The sequence below is a fragment of the Lissotriton vulgaris genome, chromosome 1_1 (genome assembly GCF_964263255.1).
Source record: "Lissotriton vulgaris chromosome 1_1, aLisVul1.2, whole genome shotgun sequence".
Taxonomy (NCBI): Eukaryota; Metazoa; Chordata; class Amphibia; order Caudata; family Salamandridae; genus Lissotriton; species Lissotriton vulgaris.
In genome coordinates, this window is record NC_141685.1 from 1,624,559,870 (window position 1) to 1,624,577,028 (window position 17,159).

Sequence of the window (17,159 nt, forward strand, 5' to 3'; positions counted from 1 at the left end):
CCCTCAACCCATACCGGAACTTGATAGGTTTAAATGGAGAGTCCCTTTACAGGGTAGCGGAACAAGACCTGAGGCAAGTGTTTGGCTGGACTCTAAGGCAGACTTGGTCAGATCTCATTCTCACATGCAGTGAGGAGGTATAATAATAATAATATTAATAATAAAGGGTTTTATAAAGCGCCTGGTGACGCCATCCCGGCGTGTCCCCGCGCTGTGGAGAGAGCAGCAAGAAGGAGGGGTGGACCTAGGGGACCTAGAGGGTATACAGGTAGGTTTTTAAGAGTTTCCTGAATATTGTTTCCGTCTCAGCTAGTCTGATGTTTATTGGGAGGGAGTTCCAGTTGTTGGCTGCCATGACTCGGAAGGAACGTCCTCCCATTCTGGCCTTTTTTATCCGGGGGACTTTAAGAAGGCCAGTTCCCAAAGAGCGAAGTGCTCTATTGGGTTCATAGGGGATGGCTAGATCCTTCAGGTATTCAGGGGCTTTCTGAGAGTTTATCCTATAGCATATAAGGAGTGCTTTAAAAAGGATCCTCTTTTTTATGGGGAGCCAATGGAGAGCAGCCAAGGAACGTTTAGAGGCTGCTCTTTTGGGTAGCCTGAGGACTAGCCGTGCTGCCGTATTTTGAAGGACCTGCAGCCTTCTGATATTCTTTTCTGTTGTCCCTAAAAGTAGCACATTACCGTAATCAATACGGGAGGTGACTAGTGCTTGGGTCAGGGTGAGTCTGGCCTCTAAAGGAAGGAGGTCCAGAGTCCGGTTTGTCATTAGAGAGCACCGAGATTTCTTTAAAGATTTGAAAAAGTTCTTTAGAGGAGTTTCCTGCCTCCCCAATGCGAGTTTTGTAGTGCAAGGCTTTGGAGGTGCGAATTTTTTTATTATATGCTTTTTGCGCATTTTTGTATTGTATTTTAATATTGGGGCAGAAATTGATACGCCATTCACGTTCTAATTTTTTACAGGCAGATTTAGTAGCCTGGTGTTCAGGCGTGTACCACGGGGTAGTTTTCCTCACATTATTGAGATTTTTCATTTTACGAATAGGAGCAGTCTTATCTAGGGCCTTTAAGATGTGATTCTGCAGATGACTATAGGCTGTTTCACAGTCGGTGCCTCCCAGAGGACCTCCTGTTTCGAGTAGCTTGTTAAAAATATCATGGGAGAAGTTTTTCCAATTTCGCCGCAGGTAACGGCGATCACACTCTTTTTTAGGATCAGACTCAGATATCTGAATGAAAAATGGAATAATAGAGTGATCGGACCAGGGTACCGGAATAGGGCATGTGACTAGTACTCCGGAGCCATTCCCAAAGATAGGATCTAGGAGGTGGCCCAGTCTGTGGGTGGGATCATGGTTTATAAGATCGAGCTGTAGGGATTGAAGTTCTGACCTGATGTTCTTAGCCTCTGTATCGAGGGGATCATCAAAGTGTATATTCATGTCACCAAGTACCAACAATCTACTTTTCCTTATTGCTAGGTGTGCTGTGGCTTCTATCAGGCTATTGGTGAAATCATACAGTCTACCAGGGGGTCTGTACACAAGAATGCCCGAGAGGGAGAGTTGAGGTCCTATGACAATAGTAAACGATCCTGCTTCACAGTGATCTATTGAAAGGGGAGATAGGGAGCATTCTATGGGGGTTCTGGTTGCAATGGCAATTCCTCCTCCTCTACCTTCCTTCCTATCTAGTCTGAAGAGGGAGTATCCAGGGGGCATAGCCTCTATAATGTCAGGGTCAGAAAATTCTCCTAGCCAGGTCTCAGTTAAAAACAGAATATCGAAACCTTCATCCTCAAGAAGGTGATATATTTGAATACTGTGTTTGCTGAGCGACCGGCAGTTTATCAGTCCAGCCTTAATCTGCCTATTGGGCAGAACCTTCGTAGGTGGCAAATCTGGCGTGAAAGAGCATGGAGGACAGCAATGCAGAGATAGCGCCTCCATAGTGTACTTACAAGGGAGGGTGACCTTAGAACACAGATCTAACAGTTCCTGCCTATCATACCGTATTATTGAAGGAATTGTATGGCTAAGATTCCTGGCCCCGCGCCCCGTCCGGCCGCGGACGGGCGCAGACGGGCTTGACTTTGGCTCGACTTCGGCGCGCCCGCTGCACACATCCGCTGCGCGGTCGCGGCCCTACGCACATTTTATAGTCGAGGTAGGGGCACCTAGAACGCTGACCTTGCAGCCCTGAGCCCGGAGTGCTGGGCTCCTCCTCCACCCTCCGCTACAAACGCCCAAGATGGACGCGGCGGACCGGGGCGGGAGTTTTAAGAGTGAAATCCCAAGCAGTAATTACGTTAGCCTACAGGTGAGGCAACAATTGTTTAAAATAGTACACAATGATTTTTACACAAGAAATACACTGAAAGATAAAATTAGCAGTAAAACGCCAAGTTTAAAAACGCTATATGATCAGCGCTTCGCAGTGCAGGTCTTGTGACACACAGCGCTAGCAGATAGGGTCAGCCACTGCCACCGGCTGGACTCTTCTCCACCACGCGGGTGTGCCAAAGCAGGGTTTTTAATCACTCACGCGTACAGCGCAGCTAGAACGCTGACCTTGCAGCCCTGAGCCCGGAGTGCTGGGCTCCTCCTCCACCCTCCGCTACAAACTCCCAAGATGGACGCGGCGGACCGGGGCGGGAGTTTTAAGAGTGAAATCCCAAGCAGTAATTACGTTAGCCTACAGGTGAGGCAACAATTGTTTAAAATAGTACACAATGATTTTTACACAAGAAATACACTGAAAGATAAAATTAGCAGTAAAACGCCAAGTTTAAAAACGCTATATGATCAGCGCTTCGCAGTGCAGGTCTTGTGACACACAGCGCTAGCAGATAGGGTCAGCCACTGCCACCGGCTGGACTTTTCTCCATGGGATGGACAATGGTGATAGGGCGAAACAGAGGATAGTTAACAGGAGGTATGTTGATAGTTTCAGTAACCCAGGCGGTCAGCCTCAGGAGCACATACAGACGGATGACAGCGAAGGGACCACATTAGTCACCAAAGCACCAACCAATACCATTAAGGTAGCTTCCTGGAATTTTGACGAACTCAGAAAAAAGGTGGACTTTAGTGAATGGGGGCTATTTAAAAAACAATATGATCTGGTGTTATTCAAGGAAACCTGGTCCACAGAGGAAATACTTTGCCTTAGCTTTGTGGCTTTTTTCCAAGACTGCAGTGTCTAGTGGTAGGGGTAGACCCTCTGGCGTGGGGGCATTAACTATATGGATCGCAACTCACCTGGGCTTTACGGCTAGGGAGGTTCAGACGGGGTTGCTTGATATAATGTGTTTTTTTTAAATTCTTTCCTGCAGTAGTCATAGCATTAGTTAATGTTTACTCCAGACCGGTGAGTAATGGAGATTCTTGTCCATTTATCCTCTATTATGGGGTCTGCTTACAAGGTCATTAGGGGTGATTTTAACAGCCATTTTGAGTCCTTGGGCATTAGACAGAGTGACACCCTAGAGGATGAAGATCTGTTGTGGGCCACACCAGCATTAACATTCCCCCTATCAAGAAATGGTCTTCCCTAGCCCGACAAACAAATGCTCTTACATTGAACCATTCAATACGAGCTTGTAATGGTCTAACCCAGTCAGATAGGCAAGGAGATCCTACGTTCAATCATGTAGGGTCCCAGTCTTTAATCGATTATGCTCTTGTCAATGGCAAACTGGGGCCCTCGGTTTTAGATTTTGTTGTCTTATCTCGACAAAATAGCGATCATAATGTTTTGCCACTAGATCGGTCATTACAAGATGCAAATGGGGGGAGCAGTGTTGGGACCCACTCAATGCCAGATTGTGCTTGTCGTCATCTAGGTGACAAATTCATTGGCCATGGTGAAGCAATCTCTTAATTCCATTAGTGCCATATGAGATAGTGGGTAGCGCCATGGAAGATTTGTGCAAATGCACTGAGACAACAGGAAAAAGTACCCAGATAGAGGGAGTAGCTGAAATTCACTCCGGGTTAACAGTCTCTTAGAAGGACTTCTTATTTGTGGAGGTACGGTCCCATGGGTACAAGCAAACTATCTTCTCATGGTCTAATGGCCAATGTAGAAATGCCAAACCTGACTTATTGGCAGAAATAAAATCTAAAGACAAGAGCTGGATCCAAAGTGCTCGAGTCACGTACAGAAATGCTATTAGATTTACTAAAATAGACAGGGACCAGACTAAATGGGATTCTCTCCTCCGGTACCTCAAGCACAAAGACTCGAGGGCTTTCTGGAATATAGTTACCTTTGCGAATAGGGAAGGAAGAACCAACAATGAGCTCAATATTGCGTCGCAAAGCTTGGAATGGGCACTTTCATCCATTATATGATGGCTGGAGAGACAGGCGAAAGGTTTGAACAATTTAACTGGCCAGTATATAAGTGGTTCACACCAGGATGATTTGTAGGACTTCCCCCCATCACTGCCATAAAAGTTTGTAGTGCTATAGCCAAAGTAGCTCCTCACAAGGCACCCATCATTGACAAAATACCAGGTGACTTGTATATTACAGAACCAGATGTCTGGGGCCCATACTCTGCAGGTTATTTTTAATGTTATATTGGTGGGAATGCCATCCTTAAATCCTGTGCTGGTGCACAAATAGTACCTGTGTACAAGAAAGGTTCCGCATGCAACCAGAGAGCCACAGACCAATCAGTTTAACAGATGGAATGCAAAAGGTTTTCACCAGGATAATACTGAAGTGGCTACCGGAGTGGATGGAGGACCATAGTACCTTAAGTATATTACAAGCAGGAGCAGCGAGATGGCCGCTCTTTGAGTGAGCTCCGCCGGCTACTACGAATAATCCTTGTATAATCCTGTTCCTGGCGACTGCGGAACCCCACACCTCCCGGGTTCTGCTACCTGCACCCTGGTGATCCTCCGACCCGAGTTGGGAGCGCGGGGAAGGTTCCCCCTCGAAGCGGGGACGAACTACTATTTTGCCGACTGGCGGGCTGGTCCTGACCCGCGCCGGAAGTGCTTCTCGCTGGACGCCGCGAGACACTGTGTGCCGCGGCTGTGGAGGCCCACGCTGCTTGAGCGATTCTCGCCGTGGGTGCCTCGCTGATAACCCCTGCTGCTGCCGACGGAGAGTTACCCTGGCGGGAGGCTGCGGAGAGATAGCGGAGACCGGCGCGGCTTGGCAGAACAGCCGCGCCGCGGTGCGGTGATCCTTCAGCAGCCGAAGGTGGCGCTGGCCAGTGTCGAGCCCGGCGGAGTTAGGAGAAGTGGGCCTGCGCCAGCCACATCAAGGCGACGACCGGAGAGGAGGTGAGAGGGCGCCAAGGTGGGACGGGGAGCCCTGTTGATTCTGCCGTTCCACAGCAGCGCCGAGACCTCCCGCTGATCTTCAGCTTGGCGGGACACACAATTGCACGCACGGAGAGGCGCCTTGCAGCCCTGCACCCCCGGAGCTCCAGTGCTGAGCTTTTCTAGTGGTGAGAGCGGACCCCTCATTGCACTGCGGGAGCCCGCCACTTTGAATCCAGAGAAGGCCCTAGCTACCGCTGACACTTGCTGAGCTCACTGGGCACTTACAGAGGTCATTAACGCGGCTGGCCCTACTTGACGCGTGTGTATAGTCACGCCTGGCGCGCACTGGCACCGCCTGGACAGCCACATTCATTCAGATCAATTGCTAGCGGTGGCACAGGGGGGTGCTACCCCATTGCGTGGCCGGTGGCTATTTCTAGACTGCTGAGATGGGGAAGCCTGACGCCAAACAGCCTAAGCTGACTTTTGACAGTAGAAAGCCACCAAAGAACGCGACGATGGAGCCGGATGTTGGCGCATCGTCATCGCAGGGTGCTGCCCCGGACATAGATTTTGGGGCCCTGATCATGGAGGTGCGGACCAGCCTGAAGAGCATAGATGCAAAACTTGATACCATGACGGCGCAACTCGAAACCGTGAAAGCTAAAGTGGACACCCACGAGAAGAGACTGGACTGTCTCGAAAATAGGCAAACCGAATGTTGCGAATTCCAGCAACAGGCTAAGCGGCACATCACGACGCTGGAGCGGGAACTCGACAATTTGCGCGCCAAGTCGGACGATTTGGAAGCGCGCTCCAGAAGATCCAACATCCGCATTACGGGCATTCCAGAGACTACAAACACGGGAAAGATGGAGTCGTTTGTGTCGAGCCTCCTGCATGACCTGTTCGACCCGGACTTGTCCCCGGTGTTCACGGTGGAGAGGGCACACAGGTCCCTGGGGAAGAAACCCCCGGTGGGAGCCCCACCGCGTCCGATCCTGGCTAAACTACTTAACTACCAAGATAGGGACGTCATTCTACGTTTGGCGAGGGAGAAGGGTACGATCACGCATCAGGGAAATCACATTTCCTTCTACCCAGATTTCACCCCTCTGGTGCAAGCGGCTCGGAAGGAATTCTTACCAGCGAAGAAAGTTCTACTGCAAGCCGGCGTGCCCTACTCTCTCCTATACCCGGCAAAGCTGAAGGTCCACCACGAAAACACCTCTCACTTCTTCACTGACGCCAAATCAGCCCTCAAATTCGCTAAACACATCTGCGCTGGGGCCAGGAGAAAATCGCCAAGACTCGAGGAAGCTTCGGAGCACCTGAGTGACAACGACTGAGGGCCCTGACATGCTCACCCGGCAGGGCTGCGGATTTCCCCTTTGTGTCACAGTTGAAAGCCGGATTGAATTCTCGCACAGGTTTGCTCCTCCCGAACTGACTATTTGGGGGTAAGTTACTGAGACGCCATTGTGTACCAGCTTGTGCTGCCGTCTCCGCGCTCCAACTGGGACACTGGTTGGCTGCGGACCTTGAGGACTACGAGGTGGGGGTGCTGCCAGAACCCAGGAACACTAAAATTTGATAGTAGCCACCCCGCATATACGGGGGTGTTAGCCGAGCGCACCACGCCTCATGGGGTGCCTCCCTTTGTTGTTGCTGTTGGGGTATTTCCACGCATTGCGTACATGTTACTGGGATATGTCACGACCTGATTGGGGGGTTGCTGAGGGAAGGGGGTGGAGGGGGGGTTTTCATATGTTGCGAGTTTTTGTTCGTATTAGGTGCACTGTACTACCACACATGCCTATGTTTCTATGCGCTGGGTCTGCGGATATGGGTTCTAGGTGCCAGGATAACTTCCGGAGGCGGGGTTATGGGATGGGGGTTCGGGGCTGTCAAATGCTTTAATGGGAGGTATCAAACTCTGGACTTGGAACATTAGGGGCCTCGGGGACTTCAAAAAGGCCCGTTTGCTGCATGGCGTGTTGTCAAGACACAATGTAGATGTTTGCTTCCTACAAGAAACACATCTGAATGTCACCCCCTCAGCTAGATTGAAAAATTCAAGATGGGCGCACGTTTATTCTTCCATTTACTCAAATTATGCGAGGGGTGTAGCTATACTCATTCGCAGAGGGTTGGATTGGCGGGAGTACTCCCATGTGAGGGATGCAGAGGGGAGATACGTCCTGCTCCATGGGGCTTTACAGGGGCGACCCATTGTTCTAGCTGCAATCTATGGCCCGAATGTGGATGATCCTGACTTTTTTAGAAATGTGTGGGCGAAAATTGTGTTGCTGGATTGCCAGACGGTTGTGTTGGGGGGGGATTTCAATGTTGTGTTGAATGATGACACGGATCGCAGAGGGGTGAGCAGACCGCAGCACGCTAGAGCGCGTCAAGCGATCTCTGACATCATGAGTGAGGGTCTACTTTCAGATGTGTGGCGAGTTCGGAATCCGGATGCGAAAGTGGGGACCTGCTACACCTATCATAAGGCTGCTTGGTCGCGACTAGATTTCTGGTTGGTGTCTCCTGAGGTTGCGACATGGGTGTCACATGTTGACATTATGGCTAGATCACTATCAGACCATGCTCCGTGTATGTTGGTATTGCATCCCCCGGACGCTGCACATAGGGCGTTCCAATGGCGCCTTCCCCCACACGCGCTCACGGACCCTGTGTTTGTAGAGGAGATAAGAGAGGATATCACTAATTACTTTGCTGAGAATGCTGGGTCTGCCACTTCTGAAGCCTTTGTGTGGGATGCATTTAAAGCCGTTATAAGGGGTCAATGTATTGCACGAAAAGCAGGGGTCCTGCGCACCATAAGAGACGCGCTAACTAAACTTGAGGGGGAACTGAAGGACCTAGATGTTGCTTTTAGCTCCGACCCATCGTTGGCGACTGCTGGCGCTCTGAAAACTAAACTGTTGGCATTTAATGAGGAGGCGGAGCGAGAGGTGCGGTTTCTAGGGAAGCAGGCAGAGGCGCGCAGGTATGGGGAAGGAGATAGGCCAAGCAGGACTCTTGCCAGACTGATTGCTCCTCGCACACAGTCGAACTACATACACACTATCTATGATAACACCGGACGTCTGATAGTAGGCCAGGAGGCGGTGTTAGGCGCCTTCGCGGACTTCTATGCTACCCTGTACACCTCAAGACAGCCCACGGTGCCGGCGGCACTGCGAGACTTCCTTGACTCCATAGCACTCGTGTGGTTCAACAACAACCACAGACAATACATGGACCTCACCGTCACTGTGCAAGATATCGCCCAAGTGATCAAAAGCATGCCGGCCAATAAGGCTCCCGGCCCGGATGGCCTGACCACCTCCTTTTATAAAACCTACGTGGCTGAGCTAGCGCCAAGACTACACTCTGTGTTTGTCGAGGCTCTCGAGTCGAATTCCCTCCCGGACTCCATGCGTGAGGCTCTCATTGTCACGCTCCTCAAGCCAGACAAAGATGAGCAACAGCTGGACTCTTACAGGCCCCTGTCCCTTATAAACGTGGATGCCAAGATATATGCGAAGGTAATTGCCGATAGATTACAACCGATGTTGCCGATGATAGCGCTCCCAGATCAATCGGGATTCATCCCTGGCCGAGCAACATCACATAATCTCAGAACGATCTTTTCGGTCCTTCACTACCTGCACCCGTCGGTACAGGCAGCGGTGGTGTTTTTGGACGCCACCAAAGCCTTCGACTCCTTAGAATGGCCCTACCTCTTCAGTGTCCTAAGGCGGATGGGATTCAGCCCAAACTTCATGACCCTTATCAAGCTCATCTACACGAAACCCAGAGCCCGAGTGAGCGTTAATGGTCTCGTCTCCAAGCCATTCGATGTCTCAAGGGGTACTAGGCAGGGCTGCCCTCTGTCCCCGCTCCTCTTTGCGATTGCACTGGAGCCACTTGCGGCTCGAGTTCGGCAGCACCACACTGCCAGGGGCATCGGATTCAGTGCTAGGAGCTTACTGATCTCGCTGTACGCGGACGATGTCACCCTGTACGTCCTGAACCCTAAGGACAACCTGAGCCCACTACTCCGGGAATTTGTGAGATTTGAGGGTTTGGCAGGGATATCCATAAATTGGTCGAAGTCAGTGGCCTTCCCCCTGACGGAGAGCACTATTAGACCTGCCCCTGACTACCCCCTCAGGTGGGAGACGGAAGCTGTCAAGTATTTGGGCATCTGGATCAGCCGAGATGTGCAGGAGTTGTGGTCGCTGAATTTTGGTAGGGCGGTGGACTGGCTGGAAGGAAAGGTCGAAGTCTGGAATAGACTACCGCTGTCCCTGGTCGCTAGAATTGCACTGGCCAAAATGGTGGTCCTGCCCAAGTTCTTGTACTTGTTCGTCAACGTACCACTACCTATGACAACGCACTTCCACGCCCGGGTCCGCTCACTGCTGCTGAAACTGGTGTGGGCCGGCGGCCAAGCCAGAGTCTCCTGGGATCTACTCACGCTTCCGCTCCGACAGGGAGGCCTGGGAGCCCCGGACTTGAAGCTCTATTCACTCTGTGCGCAAGCTCAGTTCCTGCATTTCTGGGCCTACCCCACCCCCTACCAGCCGCATGTGGCGGTGGAACTGGCTGTGGTCGCCCCCTCACCATTACGAGTGGCGCTATATGGGGAGGTTACGTGCCCGTCGCGTGAGGTGGACACAGTGGAAATGGTTCGCTGGTCCTGGCGAGAGCTACAGAAACGGGCTGGTCTCTCCCTGCTTTATGCGCCGGCGGTTCCTCTGAGGGGCAACCCGATGCTGCCTTGTTTGACGGCAAGAGGTGACGTCCTCACTATCCGTGGGAATCGACTTCTCACCTTCGCTGACCTATATCCGGATGGCTCATTTTTCGAGATGCCTGCGGATGGGGATGACCAGCCCTGCTCGTTTGCTGACAAATTACTATATCATTCTCTTAGGGAATCTTGCAAGAAGATAGGACCGTGCTTCCCGGAAGAGCCTTGCGCACTAGCCGCCCTCCAAAACTTGCTCTCACGACCTTCCCTTAAGAAGCTGGTGTCCAGATTATATAACTGCATGCAGGAACAAGCCCCGGTGACAGTAGCCAAGGCCAAGACAGCTTGGGCTGAGGACCTGGGAGACCTGCTTCCGGATGACGCATGGGAATATTGCTGCGCGCAACTCACCGCTCTATCCCCAAGTTACAGACTGCGGCTTGTCCACTTCAAATTCCTACACAGATACTACCGCACTCCGACACTATTACGCCGAATGGGTATCCGTGAGGATGCCTCTTGCTGGAAATGTGGAGGTGACGATGCAACCTTTATTCATGTGGCTTGGGGCTGCCCCAAGCTGAGGGCATACTGGTCAGAGATCTTCAATGCCATCAATCAAATCACACAAAGGAGTGACTCACCGTCTCCACTGCTGGGATTGCTGGGGTATGTTAAGAATACTGAGCCCTGCGACAGGAAACTGCATGCGTTACTTCTGTTGTATGCCAAACGGCAGATCGCTCTACACTGGGGCAGGCCGGCCCTCCCCACACTCGAGAGCTGGATCAGAGATGTGACTTACGGCCACACACAACTGACGCACTATTGGGAGACCATGCCCACCGCTTCCAGACCCACTGACATATGGGGCCCGTTTGTACAGTGGACCGCTGAACGCACGGCCCCTGACTCCCCAGGTACCTCACGTGCCACGAGTATTTCAGACGACATGGGCTAAAGGTACGCGCTGCGTAGTTTAATGATTGGGGTCCCGTTGTCCCGCGCATACATTGACAGGAACTGCCCAGACGCAAGTTATGTGTTTACTGCCTCCACTGACCCGGATAGAGTCCCCTGCCCCCCCCCCCGTCCCACCGGTCCTCTTGTGGACAATTCACTACCCCTCCCCCCCCTTCCCCCCACCCCATACGTCCTTCGCTTATTCGTACACAGCCAAGATGACACGCCGAGCCCGCCCCATACATGGCTGGCCCTCTATCTGGACAACCTGTGGCTGGCCCGCACGACCCCTTTGTGGACTGGAGTGATGTATGGATGCTGTTTCCACGTACTTGCACCTATGTTTGGAGTTTATGGTTTAGCTTGTTGGGGGGTCCTGTTGGGAGAAAAATGGTGCTGACAGACACATCCTATTTATAGGCTGCTGCGGCGGGTGGTTGACTGCTGCTTACTCAGGGGCGGCTTCATTGAGTTTCGCTATCTTTCAATTGTCAACAGCACTGTAAGAAAAGTAAGACCGTTTACTCGCTAGAGATGCACTGTAAACACTGAAGATTTTATTGTATCTAAAGTCTACCTCTGAATGATCAACCCGGCCGGATAATGGCCTCTGAGATATTTCTATGTAATCTTTGTATAACCTGCCTGATAGCGGCCTGCCTCCGGGTTGTTGGCGAGACGCAGTGTGCATCTTCTTTTTCATTTGTACATAATAAATGTCTTACGACAAAAAAAAAAAAAAAAAAAAAAAAGTATATTACAAGCAGGCTTCAGGAAACGAACCTCCACCATTGATCATGTGTTCCGTCTCCAACTACTTTATTGGAAAACAGCAGTGTTGGAGGGTGGTAGTTTATGCCTTACTTTTGTGGACCTAAAGTCTGCTTTTGCTTTAGTCGCAGGGGCAAACTCTGGTCTGTAATAAGCAGTATGGGGGTCCCTACCTACCTTTGCCATATCATTAGGAGGCTGCATGAGGAAAGTTTTGCGCAGGTCAGATATGTGAAATTGCGCGAGCTTTCAGAATCTTTTACGGTGACTAGGGGAGTGTGCCAGGGCTGTGTATTGGCCCCTACTCTATTCTGTCTGTATGTTAGTGGATTGGTGGACTTCTTGAATGGGGTAAGAGATAATAATGCTCCCATTCCTGCACACAGCCTTGCATTTGATAGTATATTTTTACCTACCAATGCCAAGTCCTGCTAAAACTTAGGTATACATTTTATATACTTAACAAATTGATCTGGATTCGGTCTCTGACTGTGCGCCATCAGTTCTTGTATGAGTGAATACAATAAATGCTTAACACCCTCCTGATTAGCCTAACTGCTCGACCACACTACCATAAATAGAGCTGTAAGTGATTATCTAATTTAGCCTCTGCTATGCCTCTTGGGATCCACTGGACTCTGTGCACACTATCCTACTTTGGTATAGTATTTACAGAGCCAGCTTCCTACATACCCACTATCAGATGACATGAAAATTGAGGTCACTGGGTGAATTTTCTTCATAAAATTGTGAGACTACAAAGAGGTTCTCCTAAGGTTGAGGGGGGCACTCAAAGCACACCACTTTTTCAGAAAGCAGCTACAGTCTTCTCTACCCACTACTTTGGTATTAATGCAGTAGCTCCAGAATGATCTATCCTGAAGGGACAGCCCCACTACCTAACTGTTCACTTCAAGAACGTGAAAAAATGGCATCCCCCTTGTAAAGGTGGTGGTCTCCCTTAACAGAACTCTTTTGCTTGTGTGTCTGGAATATGTGGAAGGTCCATGTGCTTGTATTTGGATGATGTGATTGAATGGGAAGTCTATGAGCATGTCTTTTAGGGTGCAAGGTGGAGTACAATTAGGCTCAACATGTGTCACCTTAGAATGGTAGCGAGCTTTTTGTATGGCTACCCATGCTGTCAGTTTCCATGACGGTCAGCAGTGTCAGATTCAATGACTAGATTGTTTGTGTAGCCAATCTTCTGGAGAAATATATCTACAGTTGTATGGTACACACCTGGCACAGCAGCCAATAACTCTACAGTAAAAGAACAGATTTGTGGCAGGGAAGTTATGGTGTGGAGGCAAAATGTCTTTCTACAAAAGATATGAGCAATACAAAATTACGAGCATAGTATGTCCACGTAAGGATAGCCAGACCCCAAAATATGGTGACAGAAGTTTTTCCTTCATTCATGAGCTGTCAACACTCATATTCACTTTCCTGCACCCTCTGTCCTTCACCACGACACACATCTCTTATGATCTGGTAGCCTGGCAGATTTTTTTGTAATGAAGATTGAGGAGCTCGAGACTAGATTGGAAAGGGAGCCCTGCCAACAGAATAGCTGATATATCTCATCTCTCCTCCATTTCAAGATTAAAAAAAAAATGTACAATTTCGATCTCGTTCACTCCTCGATCACAAACCACTATCCCAGTTTACAATGGGTGCCACCATGACTGTGCCTATGCTCGGTACAAACCTGGAGGACTTTTCGGTCAAAGTGGGACTTGTCTTGGGCTATTACAGAGGACAGATGCTGCTTACCACAACCCGCATCTCGGACTTGGGCCATGAAGTTTTGCCTTTCGTTCCTTTAGAGGGTTGGCATGCATACAACATTTGCTGCGTGACTTGTAGTAGTACCATGGTCTGAAACATTAGCCGACATCCTGCTAATCAGAGAACAACATCTGCTTGCCACAAGAGTGACAACATTTGCAGCTTGACAACTTTGGTGGAGATATAGCCTTCAACACTACACTTATACTAATTCTTGTTATAAAAAGAATAAAATGTTCTGGGAGAAACTCCAGATCCACATACTAGGGCGTGGACAAATAAGGAACTGTTGTCTATGCGCCTAGGTGAGGCCTCTTGAAACTGAGACGTTATGTCTGAGATAGAGTTGTGGCACCACTTACCGGCACAGGAGAGCAGTTGCCAAGATTCTGAATCCAGTCTGGCAACTGGAGAGGTTCAAGAATTGAGGAATCTGCAGGCAGAATTATCCATCAGAATAGTATTATTTACATTGAGAAAGGGGCCCTTCCCAGAAAACGCAAAATGCCATTCATGGGTTCCCGCATCTAAAAAAATTGGGAATGGATCTTCATTTCAGGCAAAGAAGTACCAGGCGTATCAGTAATCCCTAAAGTATGCTCAAATTCAATGGTTGTTCATTGGCTTGACTTCACATCTCCTAACGGCTGTTGGACGAAATGTTAATGTTAAGTTACTTAGTTTGTCACTTTAGGTGAGGCTGAAGTACACTCTTGCCCCACACACCATACACTTGTGAAGTAGAAAACAGGTGAGAAGGCTTGAAAACAGGTTCTGGTACTCTGGAAGTCATTCGGCAAAAAAATCAAAGTCAGTCTTTATCTCTGTGTGCTGCTTGCTGCACTACACTGCACACAATGACTCCAGCACATAACAAAGAGAGTGATACCATTTACACTACAGAGAGCTAGAAACGAATAGGCTCTTCTCATCGCACTCTCACTAGATAAACACACTTTTTGCTCTAAAGACATCCAGCACTGGCTTTTGCATTGGGAGCATTCTTTATCTATTTCAAAATGGGCATCAAGTCACTGAGCATTCTTTGCTGTAAGACTGCACTTGCCCGCGCTGCGTTCCAGCATATTACTATACAGTATATATCCTTCGCACAGCTCCGAAAATTGGTCCCATTACGAGGATAGCCTACTTATCTCGTCAGGATTTGAACCACAGTAAGACATTCCAGAGACAACACTGAGGTTTACATGAGAGTACACATAAACGTATTTACAATCAAGTGCCATTTCATTAAATAAAAACATGTTTACAATAATTTGCACTACAAAACTGCACTGTTAAGAAGTCAAGTCTTTTAAGGTGAGGCTCGAACATATGCAGCAACAAGTACTGCAATACATGGTCCATGGGAATGGGTAAAATTCGAGCATGTTTAGATCTGTTGCTTTTCCATTAAAAAAACCTTTCGTCCCTCTTCTCGTAATGCCAGTTAGGAATTCAAAACAAGTCTCATTTGGGTGCAAAGTATAAAGCAGATATTCTAGTTTATTTGCTTCTCCGAGTCAGGACAAGTCTGTGTGCAGAATGTTGATCCAGAAAGGGAATGCACACTTCCACTGTGAGGACACCGCAGCAGAAATGGAATACTGTGCAACTCTCTAGTTTTCCAGTTTGCGTGCAGAATGAGAATTGCAGGTGAGCGGGAAAAGGCGAAGTTCCACTTAAATGAATGGGCACAAGGCTTTAACTTATTTCATAAGATACATAGCTGTACGGAAGAAATGGCTTGACTTAGGCGGCTAGATACAGGCACAGACTGAAAGGCTTGGCCATAGGGATGCTGTGCCAAGTTGTTGAAATCAGGGTATCCTGTGGACAAATTGTGGTGCTTGTCATGTGGATAAATTGTGGTGCTTAGCAGTAAAGAAGGAGGTACCTGGCGGAGGATAGAATAGAACTTTTGTTTAGCTATGCAGAAAGAAATGTTTACCTATCGAAAAATAGTCACCTGCATTTTCTATACACAGCACAAACCTTTTGTCTTGATGATTGTTGGCTTAGCCATAGAATTGGAGATGCTTGGCAGTAAAGATTGGGATTCTTCGCTGTACCGACGAGTGTGCATATCATCAACATGTGTGGTTCGCTTGATAGAAGACTTGCATTTCACATGAACTGCTTGAAAATGGAGATGCTGGACTGTGGTCGGCGTTTAGCTGTAGAGTTGAAGTCATTTCACAGGGCTCCAGATACTAAGACGAGTAATGTATACTATGCAGCTCACGTGGCAGAGAATTTAGTTAGGACCAATAAGGTATTTATGGAGTGAATCAGGCAGAGTTAAGGAGTTGCAAAGATAAAGCAGAGTACTTGAGGTATGATTTTCTTCTCCAGGAGGAGACCGGGTTGTTCCTAGGTGATGATTTTGATCTGAAAAGGTCAGTCTAATTGTACAGATGGGATCTGTTAGGCTACTCCTAGAGGCAAAGTTTATGGAGGCACTACACTCCTGCTCAGCTAGATGGTGGCTCTTCGTCATTAGTGTCCTCCTTATCGGATGCGTCTTCAGACACTTTCTTCTCCAATTCAAAGTTCTGTGTAAGGAACATTTTAAATTGTGAGCTTTTTAATTTCCAAGCCTTTTAAACATTCATAAAAACATGTGATGAAGAATTCTGGCAAATATTTTGTTAATGTTTGCAGTCGGTGTCCTCGTGGACAATAGCACAGACTACAAACTATATCCGAATAAGGAAATTAATCCAGGTGTAATTCGAGTAACAAAACGTACCTCTAACTCTCTCATAACCTCGTCCATGAAATCACTTGAATTTTGCTTGTATGAAACAGCCATTTTAATTGCATCCGAAAAAATCTGTTGATAAAGTGAATAAGGGAATGAGATTCAAGATATTTAACTTCTCATATACTGATTCTGCTTTTGGCCTTCAGAGCTAAGAATTATTCACAGCTTTTACACAAATATTTAAAATATAGTAACTTTTAATTAACTGGGAGACAAAAGTAATTACTTTTCTTGGCACAAGATCGTTTTAATAAATGATACTAAGATATTGTAGTTTTCGTTTTACTATTTCAAAACTGGAAAAAAAGGCTAAATATGTGAATTATTTAAAAAAAAAAGCTTGCAACAAGAAACATGTTGGATATGTGTTCTCACAAATGGAACCAACAAGTTTTAAAACTTTGGACAACCTACAATTTCCAAAATAATAACAGCACCAATATATATATATATATATATAAGAAAGGGATATAAGACAGCAAACTGGAAGGGGTTGTTTAAAATTAAAATTAGTTACTGCAAATCCCTTTCATATAAATGAATATCGAAATGAATCAGGAAAAATGTTAACGGATTTGGGTTAGCCCAGCAGCCTTACTTTTGACCTGTATAATTTGAAGAATACTAGTAAAGTCAACAGTAGCCATCGTAGCTGTGATGGAAAACACACATAGATTAGTAGTGTTACAGGAAGGAACTTATGCATCCCCTAGAGTGATTTTGCCAGCTAGTTTCTCGGATCTGGTATCATAACGGTTGAAAGAATAAACTGTTGTATCCACAAAAAAGGTTTTTTTGTATAAAGGGAAACACTTGCGCTC

At 48.0% G+C, this 17,159-nt stretch overlaps 1 protein-coding gene across 1 annotated transcript in view; it reads right to left on the reverse strand.

Annotated features, from left to right (window-relative positions):
* Window positions 1-14,800: 14,800 nt before the first annotated feature.
* LOC147750923 (rab-like protein 2A) overlaps window positions 14,801-17,159 on the reverse strand; it is a 213,417-nt gene continuing 211,058 nt past the window's right edge. Inside the window, exons 8-9 of the mRNA XM_086918827.1 lie at window positions 16,324-16,407; window positions 14,801-16,126 (exon numbers count right to left, since the gene is read on the reverse strand). Of these exons, the coding sequence (XP_086774953.1) occupies window positions 16,046-16,126; window positions 16,324-16,407 (165 nt within the window). The 3' untranslated portion in view covers window positions 14,801-16,045. The remainder of the gene's footprint in view (window positions 16,127-16,323; window positions 16,408-17,159) is intronic.